At 53.0% G+C, this 23,771-nt stretch overlaps 1 protein-coding gene across 1 annotated transcript in view; it reads left to right on the top strand.

Moving 5' to 3' along the window:
- MYOM3 (myomesin 3) overlaps positions 1 to 23,771 on the top strand; it is a 50,985-nt gene that overhangs the window by 21,483 nt on the left and 5,731 nt on the right. Inside the window, 18 exon segments of the mRNA XM_006094083.3 lie at positions 302 to 485; positions 2,728 to 2,902; positions 5,574 to 5,695; positions 6,014 to 6,201; positions 6,459 to 6,585; positions 7,862 to 8,040; positions 10,529 to 10,643; positions 11,597 to 11,753; positions 12,951 to 13,060; positions 14,697 to 14,741; positions 15,356 to 15,468; positions 17,106 to 17,283; positions 17,420 to 17,479; positions 17,864 to 17,931; positions 18,957 to 19,067; positions 21,117 to 21,204; positions 21,693 to 21,731; positions 21,985 to 22,093. Of these exon segments, the coding sequence (XP_006094145.1) occupies positions 302 to 485; positions 2,728 to 2,902; positions 5,574 to 5,695; positions 6,014 to 6,201; positions 6,459 to 6,585; positions 7,862 to 8,040; positions 10,529 to 10,643; positions 11,597 to 11,753; positions 12,951 to 13,060; positions 14,697 to 14,741; positions 15,356 to 15,468; positions 17,106 to 17,283; positions 17,420 to 17,479; positions 17,864 to 17,931; positions 18,957 to 19,067; positions 21,117 to 21,204; positions 21,693 to 21,731; positions 21,985 to 22,093 (2,168 nt within the window).

Raw genomic sequence — 23,771 nt, 5'->3', positions numbered from 1 at the left:
GGTGTGCGGGAAAGAGGGCAGGAGTCCTGGACCGCTCCAAAGGTTTGGGCCTGAGCAAAACCTAACTCGTGTGGGCAGCTTCGGTTTGGGGCGCGCTCCAGGGTCGAGTTCTGGACGTGTGGCAGGTGAGACGCTCAGTGGGCGTCCAGGTAGAGATGGCGAGGAGGCAGGTGGATCCAGAGCTCGGGTTCAGGGGCAGCCTTGGCCGGGATAAACGTTAGTGAGAGCATGTGTGGGAAGTGGGCGGCACAGGGCAGCTCCGGCAGCTGCTCAACCAACGCGAGTTTCTCTCCTTTGTCAGTCGGTCATAGGCAGTGGCACCTGGGAGGCCATCAGCACAGAAACTCCTGTGAAATCCCCGAGATTCGCACTGTTGGACCTGGAGAAAGGGAAGTCGTACGTCTTCAGAGTGCGAGCGATGAACCAGTATGGTGTGAGCGACCCCTCGGAGCCCAGCGAGCCCATCGCCTTGCGGGGAAAGCCAGGTACCTGTGTGGTGCAGAGGGGGGGTGGGGGCGGGGCAGGCCGGGCCCGGGCGGTGGGCTGTCAGCATTCGGGGCTGTGAGACCCCAGGCCACAGGGCCAGGGCCAGGCCCATTTCCCTGTCCCTGACCGCCTCTACCTCCACGGAGCTGAAAAGCAGCATGACCTCAGCCTGGGAAATGTCAGGACATCAGCCATCACATTTCTCTGGGCAGAGGGCTCATGGATGCACAGGCTTTTCTTTCCAAACCACAGTTCACAGTTTGCAGAATCCAGCTGGGTCCAGCATAGGTGCTGAGTGTGACCAAGTGGCCCCTTAGTTCTAAAGGTCTCCAACCGGCACCCACTCCTGCCTCCTGAGCAGGCTTCCTGCCCCCTCCCTGGTAGGGGCTCAGCTGTCCTACTTGAGCCCTGGCTCACCTGCTAGGGAGCTCTCATCTTCAGCACGGCATGGGCCTGGGCACATCATCTCAGAGTGGCAGACCTGGTGTCCTCTCCTGCCAAATGAATGTACATATTCACAATAAGTGTGAATGGGTTGGTGGGCCAGTGGGGTTTTTCTTTCATTCTGGTCCAGCGAGGGTTTAGGCCTGATTTGGGGCCTGGCCGGTGAGTGGCTTGTGATTGGGTGTGGGCTGTCTCTGGACCACTAGCCGGGGGGCAAGGTTCCAGCACAGTTCAAAAAAAGAAGGGAGAGGAAAAGATGGGGGAGGAGGGGAGAAAAAAGAAAAGCTATTGACTTGTATTCTAGAAGTAAAATTATGTTAAAATGGCTATTGACTTGTATTCCAGACGTAAAATTATGTTAAAATGGGAAAGTACCCCAAAAAGCAAAAGAGTGAGAGAGGAAGGAAGGGAAAGAGGAATAAATTGAGAAACTGATAAACAGAAAGAAAAGAGTACTCCCCCACCATGATTCCACTGCCCAGTATCTGGATGCCTGGGTTTCTGGCCTTCTGACCACACACAAATCAATGCATCTTTTTCAAAGTCTGATCAAACCATAGAAGAGCTTTGCATTCTGCTTTTAAAAGTAAACATTATATCGCAAACATTTCCTCGGGTCATGAAATCCTCCTTGAAGTCCTGATTTTAATGTCTGAGGACTACTCCATGGAACCCTCGGCTCAAGTTCTTGCCTTCGGGTAGAATCAGGTCTCTGTGCACATGGGGTCCCTGGGTGGCCTCCTTCCAGCCTCTCCCCTCCATCCAGGCTTCATCCGCTGCCACACTGTCTTCAACCCGAGAGGCTGACGTTGTTAACAGGACTTCCTGTGCCCAGGACCTCAAGTCCATCTCTCAGTACATCCCCTGTGCCGAGTGCAGAGCCTGGCTCAGCGTAGGCACTGGGTGAAAACTGGATTTATGTTGGATGGGTGCTGAGTTCAGCCTTTTTCTGTTGACTTTGTGGCACCACCAGAACACAAGGGAAAGTGTCTGGGGAGAATGGAAGATGAGCTCTAGAACTCAGGGGAGAGGGCAGGGCTGGAGTTAAAGCCTGGGGAGTCACCTGCAGAGAGGTGAGGGTTGAAGGCATGGGAATAGATGAGAGGAGAGAAGAAAAATACAGCAAGTCAAGGAACAGAAGTTGGAAGAGCCCCACATTTGGGGACAAAAAAGATGGGGATCCCCAAAAGATATATAAGGAGTTTGAGAAGTAGAAAGAGAAGGAAGCTCCTGCACCAGCCATATATTCACTCATCCATTCACCTATTCATTCATCCATCCATTTGTCTATTTATCCATCCATCCATCCATCCATGCATCCATTCATCCATCCATCCATCCATCTTTCCATCCATCCACCCTTCCATTTGTTCATCTGTTCATCTGTCCATCTATCTATTCATCCATCCATCCATCTGTTCATTTAACAAATCAGGGCAGTCCGTACTTCAAGGAGCATAGTCTCAGGGAGCCAGGAAAGTCAATAGAGAAATTTCAAGGAAAGAAAATCAAGTTTTCTAGCGATTGAAGATAAACACTGAGGAAAACTGCAGACCTGGTGACTTCTAAGTGAGGAAGATTGTAAGGATTGATGACTGGAGCCCTAGTGAGGAAGTGGAGATGTTTGGAGGTGAGAGGGGAGAGGACTGGGAATACACGAGTCTGGGGCACGCCTCCGGGACAAGGAAAGCGCTGCCCGAAGCCCCGGGGCACATTGGAACCCACAGCCCACCACTCCCCGTCGTGTTAGTACCATGTAACTCAGCATCCTTACTCAGTCCATGTTTCTGTCTTTAGCGACCCTGCCTCCGCCAGCTCAAGTTCAAGCTCTCCGAGACACGCAGACCTCTGTCTCCCTGACCTGGGATCCTGTGAAAGAAAGCCCAGAGCTCCTGGGGTATTACATCTACTCCCGGGAGGCAGGATCGTCCGAGTGGCAAACAGTTAACAACAAACCCATCCAGGGCGACAAGTGAGTTTGCCACACCCCTTCCTGCACCAGGGCACCCTCCGAGGAGGCTCCATAAGAACAATGAAGCCCATTTCACAACACGGTACTGGGTGCCGGGCACTGTTCTGAGCTCTTTTCAGATATGAGGTCATTTAGTCCTACCTGCAATCCTATAATCCTAGGACTATTATCTTTATTGTCACTGGACAGGTGAAGAAACTGAGGCACCGGGTGGTCAAGTGACCTGCCAGAATTCCCTTATCTAGTAAATGGAGGAACTAGGACTTGACCCAGATGGTCTCTTCTTCAGCAAACACAGGAGGAAGGCTTCCTGTTTGCAGACAGAGGTGACTCATTAGGTCTCATCCTTCCAGGAGCTTAGATACAGAGAACAGAGGGTGCAGGGCAGCAAGTGGCTCCAGGACCAGGGAGGCCTGAGTTCAGACTCCGCCCCCACCCCTCACTTGCCTGGTCAGGGACTGGTCCTCTCTCAGCCTCAGCTCAGACTCCAGTCCTCTTGCCTTTCCAGCTCCCACTCCCCTCCGAGGCCCCTCCTCTCTCGGAGGCCCTGGTCCTGCAGGCTCCGTGAGCCTTGAGGCTTCCGGGCTCATGACTTCGCTCAGTTTAGAGGCTCTGTGGGGTACGGGCTCAGGTGGTGACCTGGGCAGATCCTGAGCACGCCTGGCTGTGCTCCTCTCACCTGGGCCCCAAACTCTGAGATCATCTTACCCTGAAAAAGCGACAGGAGCTTGTCCCTCTGGTCTTCAGCACCTCCCACTCCGCTGCGGGGGTCACGCATGATTGGTTACTGCTGAAGTGTCCAAATTGGAGAGAAACTGGGTGTTTGACAAATTAGCTCCGAGTCCGAGTTCTTCCTAGAATAGCACCTCTCCCCCCCTTGCATTGAGTGTACTTTCCAGAGGAGGGGCAGGGGCTGAAGGGGAGTCACGTAAAGGGTGTGACAAGCCTGGGGGATGTGTCACACCTGGGAGGGTGGCATGCTCCTCTGGTAAGTCCAGGAGCTCATCACTCATGAGCATGTCACAGGTTACATGTCTCATGGCTGGAAAGAGGCTGGACGTGCTGCCCAGGAGAGCTGCCGGGGTGACGGCACGAAGGCAGCTCAGTGGGGCTGTGGTGGTCAGTTCAGTGCCATGTTGCTGGGCCCCACAGAACCTGGCTCATAGGAGGTGCTCAAAAGTGTCTGAATGAATGAATGGGCATGATGGTGCTGTGCTGGGACTCAGCTGTGTTCCCAATTGGCTGTGTGCCCTTGGCACACCTCTTTCCCTCGGGGGTCGGGGGGGGGGGGGGCCAACCTATAAAGTGAAGGAACTGGACAGTGTGATCCATAAGGTCCCCTCCAGCTTTCAACTTCCTCCTCATCTTCAAACAGGGGTAAGTAACAGGGCATTCGGACAAGTGCCTTGAGTTTGCACAGACCCGGCAGAAGCTGGGTGCTAGACAAGCATGCATTATTGTCACTGTTGTCATTCATGGTCAGCAGGGGCTGGTCCAGAGTCACCCCAGCCTCACCTGCTCAGGCTGCCTGCCCATCATCCCTGCAGTGTTTCATTCTCTCTTAAAGGCATATTGCCCGTTAGAGGTGGGTGTCCCTGCGCAGGGAACTTGATGCTGTATCGACCATCAACCTTGATTTAAGTCCTTGGGGCTCCTCGAGGTCAAACTCCCTATAGAACAAGATTTGCTAGAGGGAAATGTTGATAAATGGAAAGGGAGAAAGAAGTCCACAATTTGGGTTTTATCAAGAAGGGGCAGCATGAGAAAAACATTTTTCTCCAACCCCGAGTGAACCTGTATGTTTCTGGACGACAGTTCTCTCTGGGGGTCTTTAAAGGGACTCCGTGTTTTAGAATCGCAGCATCTGTGCAGATAATAAAAGCCACTGTGTTTCGAGGACAAAGTCCCAGAGATGTACCAGGGAGCACGGTTCAGCAGTTAGCTGCCTGGGCCTCCAACAGTACCTTCCCCAGCACATTCACATTTTAGCGGCGGGCTCTAGGAGCGTTTTATTGAGAAATAATTGACATGTGTCACTGTATAATGTGTACAACATGATGGTTTAAGTTACAGACACTGTGACATGATGACCATGATGGGTTTAGTTAGCATCCGTTATCTCATACAGATACAATTACAAGAAAAGGAAAAAATCCTCCTTGTGATGAGAGCTCTCATAACAACTTTCCCGTGTAGCAACCAGGAGAGTTAACGATAGTTATCATGTTGGACATTACCTCCCTAGTACTTACTGATCTTATAACTGGGAGTTTGTACCTTTTTTTTTTAAAGATTAGTGATTTCAGAGAGGAAGGGAGAGGGAGAGAGAGATAGAAACATCAGTGATGAGAGAGAATCATTGCTCGGTCGCCTCCCGCCTGCCCCACACTGAGGATCAAACCGTGACCTCCAGGTTCATAGGTCGATGCTCAACCACTGAGCGACCAGTTGAGCTGGCAGTGCATCCCTTTGACCACCTTCCTCCAACCTTTAATTAAGGACTTCACCCTGCAGGTGTGCGCATCACTTTGGGGGCAAGGGCAGTACCTCTAGGTAAGACCCTGGAATCCTGCCACGCGGGCTACCACTCATCCCCCAGGGTTGTTCTGGGAAGTTTGGGGATGTCTGCGAGCTGGTGGCCATCCCTGAGCACCGCACATTTCTCTCCCAGGTTCACGGTTCCCGGGCTAAAGACGGGGAAAGAATATGAATTTTGCGTCAGATCAGTGAGCGAGGCTGGGGTAGGAGAGAGCTCAGCGGCCACCGAACCCATCAGGGTCAAGCAGGCTCTGGGTAAGTCCTCGGGGCAGCTCGGGGCTGGGCAGGGAGCAGGGCTTACACACCACATCTTGGAGGGTCCGTCCCAGAGGCCAGTGGGGACAAGTCCCCGAGGGGAGCGGGAGCGTCCCCTCCCCGACCACCCTTTCCTTTGGGAAGGAAGCACCCGTGGCCTGAGGCCATGCAGTGACGCCTGACCAGGTGCCCTCCCAGGGGCAAAGTCAAGGTTACTAGCGGGCACCTCTGGCTAAGTTAGTACCCCCAGAGCAGGGTGGGCGCCCACTGGGGAGACTTGGTAACTGCCCCTGGCCTCCCCTCCCTGCCTCCCCGTAGCTACACCATCTGCCCCCTATGATTTCATCCTCCTGAACTGTGGGAAAAATGATATGGTCATTGGATGGAAGCCCCCCAAGCGTCGTGGGGGTTGCAAGATCCTGGGCTACTTCCTGGACCAGCATGACTCGGAGGAGCTGGACTGGCACCCGGTCAACCAGCAGCTGGTCCCGACCCAGGTCTGCAAGGTAAGGCTGCAGTGTGGCCGCCCGCCTGGTGTCCCGGCTTGTGCGGGTGAGTCACTGGTGGAGGTCCTGAGGCTGAGAGGGACCTCGGGTTCCCTGGCCTCCACGTGCAGACCCACGTGGCCAATCTTGTTAAAGCCCCAAGGACTCCCTGCTCTGAACCTCTCCCCACGCTCCTGCTGCTCCTCTGCTCTTTCCCCCCCCCCCCCCCCCGCCCCGGCCCCAGCCTCGGCTTTCAGTCTGTGTTTCTGCTCTTCAAGGTCAGCAACCTTCGCGAAGGCCACTTCTATGAGTTCCGTGCCCGGGCCGCAAACTTGGCAGGTGTCGGCGAGCTGTCGGCGCCCAGCAGCTTGTTTGAGTGCAAAGAGTGGACGATGCCCCAACCAGGTGAGAGGGCACCCCTCCTCCCCAAATCCAACCAATGCGAAGACCGCTGCCGAGCTCTCTGGGCATCCATGTTCGCGCTGTGGGTTCCAGACACCAGACCCCTGGCCCTTGCACCAACGCACCCTGTAATCGCTGACACAGTCTTAACCCTGCCTTGCAGGACCCCTGACCTTGACCGTCAGCTGGCCCTGTACCCCAGCACAAACTGTCCTCTAGCTCAGCACATCCTCGGCCTCTGGTTCTCGCCACAGACTAGTCTCAAAGGCACTCTGCTAGGGTGACTGACTCGTCCCAGTTTGCCCAGTTTGGTTTTACTGCTAAAAGTCCTAGACCAGTGATGGCGAATCTATGACACGCGTGTCAGAGGTGACACGCGAACTCATTTTTTTGGTTGATTTTTCTTTGTTAAATGGCATTTAAATATATAAAATAAATATCAAAAATATCAATCTTTGTTTGACTATGGTGGCAAATATCAAAACATTTCTATATGTGACACGGCACCGAGTTAAGTTAGGGTTTTTCAAAATGCTGACATACCGAGCTCAAAAGGTTCGCCATCACTGTCCTAGACCAACAAGAAGGCCTGGTCACCTGCACACCACTCCCCCAGCCCTGTTAGTTTCCTCACAAATGAGCCCCTCACCTCCCCCCAGGAAGGAAGGATCACAACCCTCCATCATTCTGTGCAGCTCAGTTCTGTTTTCTACACAAAACCTTGACCTGAATGGCAGGTAATTACTATGTGTGATGCTTTAGTCAACAATAATGATAAACAACTAATAGTTACTGGGTATTTACTATGTACTTACACGTTCCATAAATTATGTCATTAATGCTCACAACAGCACTATATTGTAAGAACTATTATTATCCCCATTTTACAGATGAGAAAACAGGAAGATCGAGGCTAAGTAACTTGCCTAGAGTCTCCACAGCCTGCAAGGGTAGAGCTGGGCCGTGAGCCCTGGTGATCTGACTCGGGAGGCCACACCCGTGGCCCCTCCACTAAACACGGAAACGGCAAAGACATTAGAAGGATTCATGCTGACTGGCACGGGGATGGGAGGCTCTAGCCCTACTTCAGGCCCAGGACAAGCTTTGTCATGAAGCCACGGCCAGCCAGGTCCCCACCATGCCCAGAACAGGGGCTTCCAGGCTTGGTCGTGACTGACGGATTGACAAGCTTGCTCAGTACCTGGCTATCTGGCTGGCCATTGGGCTGTCTGGCTGGTTGCCTGGCCGCCCAGCTCCTTCTCTACCCCATCTCCCACAGGTCCCCCATATGACGTGCGAGCATTCGAGGTGCGGGCCACCTCCCTGATGCTGCAGTGGGAGCCCCCACTATACACGGGGGCCGGGCCGGTCACAGGCTACCTCATCAGCTTCCAGGAGGAAGGCTCCGAGCAGTGGAAGCCACTCACCCCAGACCCCATCTCTGGCACCCACCTGAGGGTGAGTCCCTGCCCCTTCATCCGCTGGCCCACCTGAGCCTTCCCTACCACTAGACAAGGCAGGACTACAGAGCGTCAGTGCTGGAAGGACCCTTAGGGAGTACTGCCCTCACTTAATGGCAGCAGAGGACCAGAGAGGGGGAGTGGCTGACGCAGGGTCACACAGGAATTGGTAGTAGGTTGGCTGGCTGGTAGACAACCTGCTCCACTCTGAGCAGACTCCTCCCTAAAAATGCACTTATAATCGGTGAGGCGTATCAACATGTGGACATGCTAATCCCTGGAACCAAGAATTCTGCTTCAAGGGCTGAAGTGTCGAGAAATAGTTAAGCAAGTGTGCAAAGATCTGAGGATGACGATGCTCATTGTTGCATAGTTTATAAAGGCAAAGGTTGGAAACAACTTAACTGTCCATCAAGGGGTTTGCATCAATAAGTCAGAGTGTATCTTTAAGTGGAATCCTGTGCAGGGAGCATGAAGACTAGGTGGTTCAAGGAGTGGCGATAGGACAAAGAATGAGGTAGACATACATGTGCGTGTTGACATGAAAATATAGCCATCATATGTGGCTAAGAAAAAAAAGCAGAATTCAGAGTAGGACATACATACATTAAGTACCATATGTATATCATAGTACACATATTACATATTAACAAACATATATGCAGATGTATGTTTTTTAATTTGAACGAGGAACAAAAACTCTTTGGATAAACAAGAACTCTGGCAGAATCACTGGCTGTATTCACCTGTGGTGCTTGTAGGAGAAAGGAGAGCACTAACAATCCCCCAGCATAACAAAGACACCTTTACAAGCCAGGAAACTCAGGCGTCCATGGAAGCATTCTTCACAGACACAAGCGAGCGACTTAGACAATCAGTGAGACCCCCAGACTCCAGGCCACGGGCTGCTTTCACAGGCTCCAGCCTCCAGCTCTGAAGTCCGGAATTCTCACAGGCCTCCCTTGTTTAACGCACAGTTCCGGGATGTGGAATAGGGGTTTTTTCTGGGTCTTGGGAAAGGGATATTTTCTCCAACTCACTTTCCTGAAGGTGTCTTTCACCAGCAGACAGGAGGGTGGGGATTTCAGGTCCACACATAAGCATTCCGTTCGTTAGCACCAGGAGGAAAGACAGGCTGAAGGAGCCAACACAGAGTAGCAAGAACAAGACACTAAAAAAAACCAATACGGCGCATGTCATGTTTCTACACGAATGATGTGCATTTAAAGGCTAAATGGATTATTACAAAACTGTTGATTCTGGTTGTCTCTGGGGATGGGACCCCTGGGAGAGTTTTAATCCTTCCTTTTATATTCTCAATTGCTTTAATATTTTCCCTAACAAGTGTGTTTCTTTTATAACCAGAAAAAAAAATACTTTCATTTGAAAAAATAACATTAAGACCACCTAAGACAGAGTCAGGCGGGACAAGCCCAGCCTGGGGAAGGCTCTGAGACTGCAGTCGCCACCTCCACGGGACCAGCTCCCTGCGTAGAGTTGACCAGTGCTGGACAGCTGGCCCGAGAGAGCCACTCGAAATGGATGGTCTCTCTGCACCCCCCCATAAGTTAGCCCAGGACAGAGTGGGCAGGCCTCAGTGACTTGGCACCATTTCTTCATTCACTAAATACTTCTTGACACCTACTTAGTGCCAGATCTGGAAGCAGGTCCTACATGGAGCCATCCTTGGGTGACAGGCAATTACAATACCGTGTATTGCACAATGGAGGGGTGTCTGAGGGGTTCTGGGAGCTGGGAGGTCAAGGATGAGCTGGGAAAGGGCAAGGGGGACTCCAGGCAGAGGGCTCAGCGGAGGCACAGTCAGGGAGGCATGAAAGGACGTGACAAACGCGGGGCCCCTGAGGGGTCATGGAATGAAGGGGGCACCGAGAGGAGGAAGAGGACAGGGGCCAAGGTCACATTAGGAGGAGTCTGGGTACTAAACCTCAAAATCTGAACTTGACCCTGAAGGCCACTGACAGATCTAAGCATAATTCGACTGGCATCCTGGAGAGACCGGAAGAGGAAAGATAGGCCGGGAAGTGGGTCTGGGCGGAGATGCCACTGGGGACGCTGTTGGATTAATCCAGGCGAGGAGGAAATGAAATGGGGGCTTGGTGATCGCATGTGTGGGTCTTAAGAAAAAGGTGTTGAAGGCTTCTCTGGGGCAATAAATAGCGGAGAGACGGAGTGCAGGAAGGGGGAGGGGTCCTCACAGGGAGATGGATGATGAGTTAAGCTGAGAGCCAATGGGGTTTCAGGTGCCACAGGCATGGAGATCATCCCACTGGGGAACCTACTAAAAACGGGAAGTCAGGAGAGCCATGTGCTGCTAGCCCGCCCGTCCCCACCCCAGGGCAGCCTGTGCCTTCCCGGGGTTCCACAGATGCGCGGTTCCCAGCACCCCGTGGCCGTGGTTTCAGGAAGGGTGGTCATTGCTGTCCTCGGTGCTCACTCTCGCCTCCCTCCCCCACTCCCACCCCCAGATCTCTGACTTGCAGCCGGGGAAGCGGTACGCGTTCCAGGTGCAGGCTGTGAATTCAGCTGGTCCGGGGCAGCCGTCCATGCCCACCGACCCCGTGCTCCTGGAGGACAGGCCAGGTGGGGGCAGGCGGAGGGATGGGCTGGGCCGTCGAGGAGGGGCTCAGAGGGGGTCAGAGGAGCATGTGGAATTGCAGGACAGGACTTCTGTCCATCCCTCCCACCCCCACCCCAGCCCCCCAGCACTCCACACTTCTTCCAGCGTTCCTTCTTCCTGCTGTTTCTCTCTCCATCCCCCATTCCGTCTATTTCTATAGAATCCCAAGTTATGAACACATCTTCTGTCTGAAGGGGTCTCCCGTGCTTTCACATGCCACGTTCAGAAACTCACACAACGATTCATGGAGATTGGAAATAGCGCCCAACTCCAGTCCCAAGTATTATTTCAGGTGCCACGCAAGGCTTTGCCTGTCCTGCAGTCACAGCTCCTGAGGTCCCCTCCTACACACACGCCAGACGCTGCGCCAGGTTCTTACCCTGCCCTCGCCCTCCCAACCAGCCACCCAAGGAACCAGTTTAGAACGGAAGTCATTGTAGCTCCGAGAGGTGAAATGATCAGGTCGCACAGAGTCACTCAGCTCTCCTCACTATAAGGCATATCTCTTTCCATCTTTTAATTATTCATTCATTCAGCAAAAATTTGGTGATGCCCACATCACACTGGGGATATGGCAGGGATGAGAAAGCAAGGTCCCTGCTCTAGTGTGTGTGAGGGGGGCTGGGGTGGGGGGTGGGGGGGCAACAGTACAGATGGACGGTAAACAAGAGCCAGTTCCGTGAAGGAGACAGTGATAAATGCTACAAGGGAAATGCAACGGGGTGATACGGTGAGGTGAGGGTCACTTTAACGGGGTGCTCAGGGAGGGCCTCTCTGAGGAGGTGACATTGGCAAGGCCTCAGAAGCCACAGCAAGGGTCTGGGGTTGTTGTTTTATGGAGGGTTTAGCAGGGGAGGGGCGTGACCTGGTTTATTATTTGTAAACATCGGCGCCCTCTGTTGGACCCCGCCCTCAGATGCCCCGGAGATCAAGGTTGGAGTGGATGAGGAAGGCTTCATCTACTTGGCTTTCGAAGCCCCCGGGGCCCCCGACTCCTCAGAGTTCCAGTGGTCCAAGGACTACAAGGGCCCGCCGGACCCCCAGAGGGTCCAGATCGAGGAGGAAGCTAACAAGTGAGTGAGGGGAGGGGTGGCACAGCTAGTCCATGGGTCCCACGTGTTGTCAGATGCGTTGGCAGAAGCTCGTGGCTGAGACCACCCAGCAGGACCCACAGATAATGAATGAATGAATGAATGAATGAATGAATGAGTGAATGGGCCTGAGAAGGGATGCTTGTCTCTCACTACGGATGCTGGCTGCAACCTTAGGGAGAAATGGAGGAACAGGGCACTTAAGGGGCTGAAATGACAGCGTTCAGTTGGAGTGTTTTTCTGTAAGCAACTGCACAGGACTCCCTTTCTAGCCTGGGAGCCAGTGACTTGTTCTTGGAGCATCACTGGGCTCCGTGTCATCTCATTTGTAAAAAAAAGAGGGGTTGGGCACTAGCCGGTTTTGCTCAGTGGATAGAGCATCAGCCTTCGGACTGAAGGGTCCTAGATTCAATTCCGGTCAAGGGCACATGCCCCAGTTGTGGGCTCAATCCCAGTAGGGGGCGTGCAGGAGGCAGCCGATCAATGATTCTCTCATCTTTGATGTTTCTATCTCCCCCTCCCTCTCCCTTCATCTCTGAAATAAAAATAAATAAGTAAACAAATAAAAAGAGGGGTTGGGAACAGATGACCAAAAGGGTCCCTGTCACCCTAGCAGGTTTGGCTCAGTGGATAGAGCGTCAGCCTGCTGACTGAAGTGTCCCAGGTTCGATTCCGGTCAAGGGCATGTACCTTGGTTGTGGGCACATCCTCAGCAGGGGATGTGCAAGAGGCAGCTGATCGATGTTTCTCTCTCATAGATGTTTCTAACTCTCTATCCCTCTCCCTTCCTCTCTGTAAAAAAGCAATAAATTATACTTTAAAAAAAAACACACAAAAACGGGTCCCTATCAAATGCCTCTACCCCAGCAGCTCATGGCCTCAGCCCTGTCCAGCAGGAGGTAATGCTGATGACTTGAGCCCTACAGGGGGAGTTGGGCCGTGCAGCCAGTGAGACCCTGTGCCAGCCAGCCCGCTAACGGGGGCCACTGAAGGTGCCAGGCCTGAGCTGCCCTGGGCAGGGGACCCTGAGGAAGTGTGAGGAGGCAGTCACCCTGCTCCCCAGCCTGGCCGGGGTCTGGAGTTGGGCTGCAAGGCTCCAAAGCTGACGGAGGCTCTCAGCCCCCAGGCCTCTAGTGCATAAGGCCCCGCTCGGAGCACCTGCTCTCCTCTCTCTGCCAGGTCCAAGGTCATCCTGAGAGACCCTGGCCTTGAGGACTTGGGCACCTACTCGGTGGTGGTCACCGATGCCGATGAAGACCTCTCAGCGAGCCACACACTGACTGAGGCAGGTAAGTCCCTGCTCCCCTGCCACCTGCCCAGAGAGACAGGCCCAGATCGAGTCCCCCAGAGGCCGGCAAAAAGCAACAAAAGTTCGTGAAGCAGCGATTTCCAGAGAAGTGGGTCCTCACCCACCCAGTCAGTCAGCCAATTAGTAAATATCTAGTGAGCACCTTCCATACGCCAGGTACTGTCCTAGGATTACATCCGTGAACTCAACGGGCAAAAATCCCTGCCTGGTGGAGTTCGCGTTCTTCTTGTCTCTCTTTCCTTTTTCTAATTTGGATAAAAGCAAAGTTACCAGAATTATTTCCCTTTCTTCTATAGCCTAAAAAAACAAAACAAAAAACAAAAACATTTCATCAGAGAAATGAGAATAGCAATAGGGAGCAGTGGGGACTATGACAAACCAGAGAATAGAAAGGTCATCCTTGTTGAATGATTTAAACAGAACTGAGCCCTAGCTGGTTTGACTCAGTGGAGAGAGCATCGGCCTGCAGACTGAAGGGTCCCGGGTTCGATTCTGGTCAAGGGCACATGCCCAGGTTGTGGGCTCGATCCCCAGTAGGAGGTGTGCAGGAGGCAACTGATCAATGATTCTCTCTCATCATTGATGTTTCTATCTCTCTACCTCTCCCTTCCTCTCTGAAATCAATAAAAATATAAATAAATAAATAAATAAATAAATAAATAAATAAATAAATACAACTGAAATCAGTGCTAATGACAGATAAGACTCACTCTCTTCTGTCTCCATAGCAACTGGGGGACAGCCCTGTTGATGGCACAGGAGGTCCTTTGATTTTGTTCAGAAGCAGAAGCCAGACAGACCCAATTGCAATTCCACAGTTTTCTGGCTGTTTGACCTTGAGCAAGTCATGTCACCTCTCGGGGCCTCAAATGAAACAATGTTATGCAGAAACATTTAGATGATTCTATGCAAACTAAAGCCATCAACAAAAGGGATGGGCTTTTCGTTATGTTTTGTTCTGACTAATTCTTGCTGTGAGTCCAGACTCATGCTGAAGCCTCTGGGGCTCACAAGGGGAAAGGAGAATGGGCTCTGCCGCTGCCAAGTCATCATGCAACACATGTTTATTAGGTACCTACTGTGTGCCAGACACACATGTAGACTCAGAGCTCGGCTTTGCAGGAGAGAAAACCTAACAAAGAGGCAGTTAGCAAATGAGACAGCACTCGGCAGAGCTGCCCTGGAGACTTCTGGACTGAAGTGCTGTGTTGGGGCCAGACAGCCCTCAGAGACCAGGGCAGCATACCACAGGGGGTTAAGGACAGGGCTCAGAACCCAGTGGGCCTGGAGCGGTCAGAGGTGGACAATAATGCTCACCCCACAGCAGTGTGTGAGGACCAGTGAGATAATGCAGCACCCGGCACATAGTAGGCACTTCTCGAGGGAGGTGGCACTTGATCTCAAGGTGACCTGCATCCCCCTCTGCAGCCCCCTCAGTCGCCCCGGGGCTAAGGCCCACAGTGCTCATCTTCAACACCTGTGTTGCAAGTGACCCCAGGTTGAGGGGTGTTTCTCTGGGACTTTCACCCAGCAGGGGCCCTAGGATGGCTGCCCTGGACCCACTGGTCCCAGTATCTCATTCTCTTTGATTTCTTCCTTGCTCTTCCCTGTCCCAGAGCTGGACAAGCTGAAGAAGTTGAGCCATGAGATCAGAAACCCAGGTAAGCAATCCTCAGGCACCTCTTGGGGTGTTTGGAGCAGAGTTGAATCAGCAAAAGCAAAAAACTAGCTGGGGAGGTGGGGGGGCAGAGGAGGGCTTGGGGGGAGGCAGAGGATGGGGGCCTCATGGGGCTGGAGGGCAGAGACCTGGGGTGTCAGCAGTCTGTGAACTGGAAAAGGGAAGCCAGGCAGAAAGGGAATGCGAGGAGGGCAGGGGGGGTGTTTCTTCTTAGGTGGGTTTTGCATCATGGGAACCTCTGCTTCCCTCCGCTGGCTAGTAGCGGGCAGGGTCATACACTTGGGTGCACATTGGAATCACCCCGGGAGCTTTTTAAAATCCAAATGCCCAGGCCACGCCCCAGACAAATCAGAGCCTGGACATTGATGTTTCTGAAAGTCCTTGGGGTCCCCCAGGGTGAGAGGCACAGCCTCCGAGGTGTGGGAAGAGGAAACACTTAAAATGAGTTCACTCTAGAGCGAGCCCCACCCCAGTGTGTCTCCTTCAGACATGCAAGCGCTGTACACAACATGCTCAGGGTGGGGCTGGTGCCGAGTAGGGAGGGGAGAAGGGGGCCAGGCCCACCCCACTCCTTCCTGCCTTCTGTCTGCCTCGCAGTGATCAAGCTGATCTCGGGCTGGAACATTGACATCCTCGAGCGAGGAGAGGTGCGGCTTTGGCTGGAAGTGGAAAAGTTATCTCCGGCCGCTGAGCTGCATCTAATCTTCAACGTAACTGGAACTCAGGTTCCTTCCTCAGTGAGGTCCCCTGCCCAGCTCCTGGCTTCCCCAGGCAGTGGTTCCCACAGGCCGGCAGCGCCCCCTAGCGGACATATCGGAAACGGTCACAGTGATGGGGTGGGAATGGGGACACCTGGTTTTCAGTACCTGGAGGGCAGATGGCAGGGATGGTAGATGCCCGCCAACGCGAATCCCACAAAGCATTTCCCACACCCCCTACAACATTTGAATGTCCCGCCAGACATTCTTTAGATAAAAAATCCACATTCATACGGATAATTATCCAAGCCTAGGCCCTAACTGAGATATACAGAGAATTTTCGCACAGTTTTAACATACACTGAATAGAGTTTTTATTCAAGTAGACATTTCACATGCTCTTTTATTCATTTTCCTGTTCTTGGACAGAATATTTTTTTATCTTTTTCCTTTTCTTAAATTCAAACCAATTCATTGTAAATCAGTGCAGCATGAGAGTGTACCTGATATTACTTTTATTTCCTGAAATTGCTTTTATTTCTTCTTCCTATTACACTTGTAGTATTTTATTGCTTTTTATAGTTGACACACGAGTTGCCCATATTCAACTGTTTTTACTTACAAACACAATTTCAATCTCATGGCAGATTTAATTATGAGATCATATTATTTGTGAATTTTATCACCATCAGAAACTATGTGTTGCAGAGAGACGAGAAAGAACTCAGGGTTAGATGTCACAGGACTCATTTATCATCCCCATCGGTTGTGTGCCCTTGGACAAGACCCTTCCCCTCTATATGCCTCTGTTTCTGCATCTGTACAATGGGGCTGGTTGTTCCAGCATCAGGAGGAGCAAATGAGGAAATAGATTTGAATGTTCTGCTTAACGATTAAGTATGAACTTGGCACATGGCAGAGGAAGTGTCACAAAGTCTAGACTATCACTGGCCCTGCTAGAAATATAAAATAAAATTAGATGGCTCCCTCAAACCACACATACAAATAAGACCAGAGGGAATAAGGTTCTAAATGGGGAAAAGAGCCCAGCCTGCATGGCCCATCAGTTGAGCGTCGACCTATGAATGAGGAGGTCACGGTTCGATTCCCAGTTAGGGCACATGCCTGGGTTGCGGGCTCAATCCCCAGTGTGGGGCATGCAGGAGGCAGCCGATCAATGTTTCTCTCTCATCATTGATGTTTCTCTCTCTCTCTTCCTCTCTGAAATCAATAAAAATACATTGAAAAAATAAATTAAATGTGGAAAAGAAAACTCTTAAAACTCTTAGAATATGACAAAATACAAACAAGTGTTAATTCTGGATAGCAAGTGCACAGGCTTTTAAAATATTATCCTTTATACTTTTATGGAGAATTGTAAAAGAAGTAGAAAAGAAAAAAATGGCACAATAGGGCTTGGAGCTTATTATTAATGGCAATTAATTCAAGCACCAAGACTCATCCCTGTGCCTGCCGGACCTCAGGGGTGTTGTTGGGGGCTGAGTGGGGGGAGCACCCCACACCATAAGCAGTGGAGGGTTATCCAGGGCTCCCTCCCCATCTCTGACGGCTTCTACTCTGCACATACCTCTCTCCAGGTCTAACTGCACGTATGTGCCCATAATGCAAATGCCCTGCGCCTGGAAAAGGGCAAAGGTGATTCTCGGGTTTCTTCTCCCCAGGACCGCAAAATCAATTTTGAGCGAGAGAAGGGCCTGGTGGAAGTGATCATCCAGAACTTGTGTGAGGAGGACAAAGGGTCGTACACAGCTCAGCTCCAAGACGGAAAAGCCAAAAACCAGATCACCCTGGCCCTGGTGGACGACGGTCAGCCGCGCCCCGCCCACCCCGCCCATGCGCCCGGCCTCAGCTCGCAGCTCCGGGGTCTTCTGTCCACCCTGATGCCCCTCTGTGGACCGGTGTTCCTCTCGGCTCATGCCAGCCCCTCCCTATGTGTTCACAGATTTTGACAAACTTCTGAGGAAGGCAGATGCTAAGAGAAGAGACTGGAAGAGAAAACAGGGTAAGAGTTACTGGGGTGAAGTTCAAAGGCCTCGGCCACAGGGCCAGGGGTCAGGACTGGGGAACTCTGGACTATTAGGTTAATAGATCCCTCAGCCCTGCTGGGCCCCCAGGGAGGCCACTGCAATTCAGTCCAGCTCTGTCCCTGTGCCAGAACCAAACAGCGCTTGCCCCATGAGGAGAGTGAGGCCTCCTTAAATTTTGCACCCTAGGCACCTCCCTTGCCTCACCCTGGCCTCTGCCGCTCTGGTGGGGGCAGAATCTAAGGGGACCCGTGGTCACTAGCTGCCCCCACCCGAGCTGGCTTCCCTGGTCTCGCCACCAGGTGGCGCCCTGGCCGAGCCTGGAGCTCTGACTGGTGGGCGTGTTTGTTTTGCACTTGCAGGTCCCTATTTCGAGGAGTTCTTACAGTGGAAGGTCACGGAGGACTGCCAAGTGCTGCTGACGTGCAAGGCAGGTCCCTGCCCCTGCCTCCAGCCCTGCCCCGAGGCCCACTGGGCCTCTATCTGTGGCTTGTCCCCAAGCCTGGTGGCTGTATTTGCTCTGCTCCCACAAAATCAACACCCTGTGCTTGGTTGATCCCACACCTGCAAAGTAGCCCAGAGAGACTGCATTTAACCAGAAAGCAAAGCCACCCTTCGCAGAGCCCAGGGCAGAATTAGTGTGAGTTGGGTCAGCCTGCACAGGGTAGGGGTTCTTTGGGGCCCGGGGTCTGAGAGCAAGTGAGGGGTCTATGTGTTGAGCAGGTTCCCTGGTATCTGTCGGCCGCCTTGCCAGACACTCTGCTCGGTGCTGCAGAGCATGATTTTATTTCATCTGCCTCACGAGCATCTGTGAGTTAGGCATTATCACCCCCGCTTTACAGATGGGAAAGCAAACAGGGAAGTCACTCAAAATCAACAGGTGGAGCCCAGAGTCTGTCTGACTCCGAGTGGTGCTCCTTCCCAGCACCCTGCGGCCTCTTTAGGGAGCTGGGGGAGGGCCGGATGGGGGAGGGTACTCTCCCAGAGCATATCCGCTCAGCAAACTCAGAGCACCTACTGTGCACCAGACACTCTGCAAGGCACTGGGCACACAAGGAAGAAGAAGTGGCCTCCTTAGGAGCCCACGGTCTGAATCCGGATCCTTGGAAAACAGCGTGCCTCCAGCTGTGACCGAGACTCATGTGCACGCTGGGGAGCTTCAAGGGAGGCTTCCTGAGGGAGGTGACCATTGACAAGGCTAAGATGCAGAGGTGTTTACAAGGAAAATAGAGCAGCAAAGGGATCGAGAGGCAGGGGGAACAGCATTAGCAAAAGTCCTGAGTCCAGAAGCCAGCAGAGACATGGGTGAGGAAGAAGGTGGCTGGGACTTACGGTGAGGGTTTGTATGTGCAGGGGAAAGTGTCACATTTATTTTTAAAAAAAAAAGTTCTGATGAGCTGAGTTTTTCCTTAAAAAGAGGAAGCCTGATGGAGCCACCTTCTCCACTTTCCCCAGGTGACCAACACCAAGAATGAAACCCGCTTCCAGTGGTTCTTCCAGAATAAAGAGACGCCGGACGGTCAGTACGACCCGCAGACCGGAGCAGGGCTTCTCTGCATCGAGGAGGTAAGTGCAGCTCCAGGCAGTGCCAGGAGCACCGGTGCCGAGTCAGGAGCAGGGCCAGGGCTAGGGTGAGGCCGGTGAGGCAGTCACCACAGGTACAAATGTAAGGGGGCAGGCACTCAGTAGTCAAGATAAATAATATTTCAGCCCTCGCCGGTTTGACTCAGTGGATAGGTCGTCAGCCCACGGGCTGATGGGTCCCGGGTTCGATTCCAGTTAAGTGCACATACCTCAGTTGAGGCGTAATCCCCTACCCTGGTCAGGGCGCGTGCAGGTGGCAACCAATTGATGTGTCTCTCTTACATCGATGTTTCTCTCTCTCTCTCTCTCTCTCTCTCTCTCTCTCTCTCTCTCTCCCTCCCTCCCCCTCCCTTCCATTCTCTCTAAAAATCATGGAAAAAAAATATCCTCCAGTGAGAATTAACAATAACAACAACAAAAGATAAATGGTATTTCATACAATCTTTTTAAAAATCAAAATAATGGGGCCGGGGGAGGCATGAAGGTAACAATACCAAGATTTTAAGTAAAGAGAGGACCAGTAACACTGATTTTCCCTTTTGTGTGGACTCCACTCCTGGCCCTGCCCCTGTATGGCCTTGGGCCAGTCACTGTTCCCTCTGACCTCAGTTGTCATGGTGGGAAGGGATGCTCTCTCAGATTCCTTCCTGCCCTGACAGGCTAGGGTTTTAGGGTGTGAAGGCCGGGCACCAGGCCCGGGACTCAGTTCACCCACCCACGTCCCCCGTGGCCTCTGAGGAGGTGACCTGGTTAAGATAGAAGTGCAAGTCTTGTTCTCAAACATTCGTGTGTGTGGGGAGCCGGCACGGCCATGGCATACTCAGCCCCAGGGCGCCTTATGTGCCGCGCCAGCTCAGCCTGGTTCAGCGACCCTGAGTGTGTGTGTGTGTGGGGGGGGGGGGGGCTGTGGAGCCTTCACTTGTCGGGGGAGGGAAGGGCTAGGAGAGGACTCTTGGGTTTGGCCCTTTGGTCCCCAGGTGAGGAGCTGCCTCTGCCTTGGCCGCTGCCTCACAGCACACGATGTAGAAATGGTGGGGCTGAGGGGACAGGGAGGCAGACATCACTCCCCAGGCCCTGAGGGAGACGCTGGGTAATGAGAAGTCACATCTGACCTGTGGAGCTTGTTTTAAAAGTACCACCCAGCCCTGGCCGGTTTGGCTCAGTGGATAGAGCGCCGACCTGTGGACTAAAGGGTCCCAGGTTCGATTCTGGCCAAGGGCACCTGCCTGGGTTGCGGGCTAGATCCCCCCCAGTAGGGAGCGTGCAGGAGGCAGCCAATCAATGATTCTTTCTCATCATTGATGTTTCTATCTATCTCTCTCCCTTCTTCTCTGAAATCAATAAAAATAATTTTTTTTAAAAAGTACCACCCAGCCAGGCCAGTGTGGCTCAGTGGTTGACCATTGGCCTATGAACCAGGAGGTCACGGTTCAGTTCCCGGTCAGGGCACGTGCCTGGGTTTCGGGCTCGATCCCTAGTGTGGGGCTTGCAGAGGGCAGCCAATCCATGATTCCCTCTCATTATTGATGTTTCTATCTCTCTCTCCATCTCCTTTTCTCTCTGAAATCAATTATATATATTAATTAAAGTACCACCCAGGTTAATGGTTTACTTATGTGTTGCTTCAGGCTTCATTTTGGGGTTAACGAGCATGTACCAGAGAGGACCCCCTTGTCCTGAGGGAAGGAACACACTTTCTTCTGAGAACTGCAGGGGGCCCCTCCTTCCAGGGCCCCCAGAAGCAGGCAGCCCGGGTGGGGGTGAGTGGTGCTCAGACAGGCTCCACGCGGAGGGGCCACTCGCTCTGCTTGGAGCAGCTGCTCTTGACTGTCCACCCACCACACCCTCAGGCCCAGACCAGCCCTGAGTTGGAATCAGGGGGCTCTGGAGCTGGAAGGAGCCTTAGAGCACACCCATTCCAGATGGGTAAACTGAGGCCGGGGAAGAGATGGGTCTTGCCTGAGATCACACAGAGAGTGAGGCCCGGCCTGGAGCCCAGCTGACCCTGCCTTCACTCACCCTTCTTTCCAGCTGTCCAAGGAGGACATGGGAATTTATAGAGCGTCGGTTTCTGATGACCGAGGGCAGGATGATACCATACTGGACCTCACAGGGGAAGGTAGGAGCTGGCGATGTTGGAGGTGGGCCAGGAGGGCCAGGGGGAGTTCACACTGAACCAATAGACAGTGGTCAGGAGCCCCATAGCACTTGAGGCAACTGAGGCCCAGAGAGGTTAAGGGGCCTGGTCTGCGTGACACTGATGCCCATGTTCACAGAAGTATTCCACAGTGAGCCCAGGCTTCCCAGCCCAAGTTCACTCCTCTGCCCCACAGGGGCCCCTGGCTCCTCGTCCAGCTGTTGGTGCAGCTGGCAAGAGCATTGTCAGGTCGGCCCGTTTGGCCTCCACCCGTGGTGCCCCTGCCTTATCCGTCACTGAGTGCCCCAGGCTCCCTCCCGCCCCGACCGTGGCAGGCATCCTGCAGGCTCAGGCTCCCTGTGTCCCGAGAGCCACTCGTGAGCTCCTCCAGCCTTTCTAAGGATTTCCCCCTCCTGGTGCGTCCACGGGGGAGTCCGACATCCGCTGACCACTCTCTCTGTCTCCCCCAGCCCTAGACGCCGTCTTCACGGAGCTGGGCAGGATTGGTGGTAAGTAAGCCCCTCTCTGCCCCACCCTCCCTGATGCCAGACCACCTCCAGGGACCTCCAACCAGCCTGGGCTCCTGGGGGTGGGCTTAGTCTCCAAACCCAAGGACCGGGGGCGGAGGGAGGAGAAGCTCCTGCCTCCTCACAACACTGCGTCCTCCCACCGCACCCCGAGGGCAGGGACAAGCTGGCGGGCCCCAAAATGTGCTGCCCGAAGGAGCTCGGGGGGGACTCACGCCTTCCTCTGCCTCCCCAGTGCTCTCTGCCACCCCACTGGAAGTCCAGGGGACGGAGGAGGGGATCCGGATCCTCAGCAAGGTCAAATACTACAACGTGGAGTACATGAAAACCACCTGGTCCCACAAGTAGGTCGGCTTTACCCTGGAGCCCTAGCCTGGCTGTAGGGGGCCCAGCCCAGTCCCAAGGGGTCGGCAGACAGGGTCTCCCACTGGTCCTGTTGCCCACAGAGGGAGTCAGGAATTGGGAGCAGAAGGGAGATCCCCCAGGGCAGCTGGGTAGCCTGGTGGTAGGACCAGCTTAGGGCAGCCTCTGGAACTGAGGGAGGAAAGGATGCAGGAACCAGGGCGAAGCAGACAGCCAGGTGGAGGAGGGGGTCATGGTGCCCTTGTGGGTCTCTGCAGCCTTAGCAAACTCAGGCGCAAGCAGAAGGGCCTGTGGGGCTGCCAGCTAACTGAGGGCCAGGGCTTGAAGGTAGGACAGATAAGGTATCCACGAAGATTTGACTGCGAACTGAGTAACCCCAGATTGCATGAGAGCAGCATTTTTCTGGCGCTTCTCGTCATTTGCACTCCTCAGTCTTGTGGAGCAGACATTGCTGCACCCATTCTGTGAAGAAGGCTATACTGACGTGGTCAAGTTTGTCAAATGAGTGAGAGCTGAGGCCAAGTTGAATTCCAGGATAATGAAGGTCCTACTCTAGCGTTTCTAAGGCCTGTGACTAAGCCCAGACACAGGAATTAGAAACACAACTTCTGCAGCACAACACTGGGACATGGGCCAGGTGTTTTCAGGATGAATTTTAAGTTAAAAACAAAAACAAAAAAAGGTTAGCTCTAGCCAGTTTGGCTCAGTGGATAGAGCATTGGCCTGTGGACTGAACGGTTCTGGTTTCAATTCCATTCAAGGGCATGTGCCCAGGTTACGGGCTCGATCCCCAATAGGGGGCAAGCAGGAGGCAGCCCATCAATGATTCTCTCTCATTATTGATGTTTCTATCGCTCTCTCCCCCCCTCTCTTCCTCTCTGAAATCGATAAAAATATTTTTTTAATAAAAGTTTAGCCCTGGCCAATCCAATGTGTCTCAGTAGTTGCGTTGTTGGCCTACACACCTAAGGGTTGTGGATTCAGTTCCCAGTCAAGGGCATGTACCTGAGTTGCAGGCCAATCCCCAGCTCAGGTCAGGTTGTGTTTGGGAGGCAACCAATAGATGTTTCTCTCTCTCTGTCTCTCCCCCTCCCTCCCTTCTGCTCTCTCTAAAAATCAATGAAAAAAATATCCTCGAGTGAGGATTAACAACAAAAAAACAGCAACAAAAAGAAGTTTAAATGGTTTCTTCCTAAGGGCGAGGGGAGAGTGATTGTGGAAAAAGCCCTGGGAGGATTAAAGAGGAGGAGAATGAAGAGGCGAGGGAGTGACTGGTGGTCACTGACCTGAAGCACTACTTCCTCCGATTCCCAGCCTGCAGGACATGGCACACCACACTCAGCAGTGGCACATAGTTGATGTGCCACAGGGTTTAATGGATGGATGATGGATGATGGATAGATGGTTGGATGGGTGGATGATGGATGGATGGGTGGATGGATGATGGATGGATGGATGGATGGATAGATGGGTGGATGATGGATGGATGGATGGGTGGATGGATGATGGATGGATGATGAATGGGTGGATGATGGATGGGTGGGTGGATGATGGATGGGTGGGTGGATGGGTGGATGGGTGGATAGATGGGTGGATGATGGATGGATGCCTGGGTGGATGGATGATGGATGGATGGGTGGATGATGGATGGTGGGTGGA

This window comes from Myotis lucifugus, unplaced genomic scaffold (genome assembly GCF_000147115.1).
Source record: "Myotis lucifugus unplaced genomic scaffold, Myoluc2.0 scaffold_128, whole genome shotgun sequence".
Classification (NCBI taxonomy): domain Eukaryota; kingdom Metazoa; phylum Chordata; class Mammalia; order Chiroptera; family Vespertilionidae; genus Myotis; species Myotis lucifugus.
Note: the sequence above shows the minus strand (reverse complement) of the source record. Positions and strands in the feature narration are given on the sequence as shown.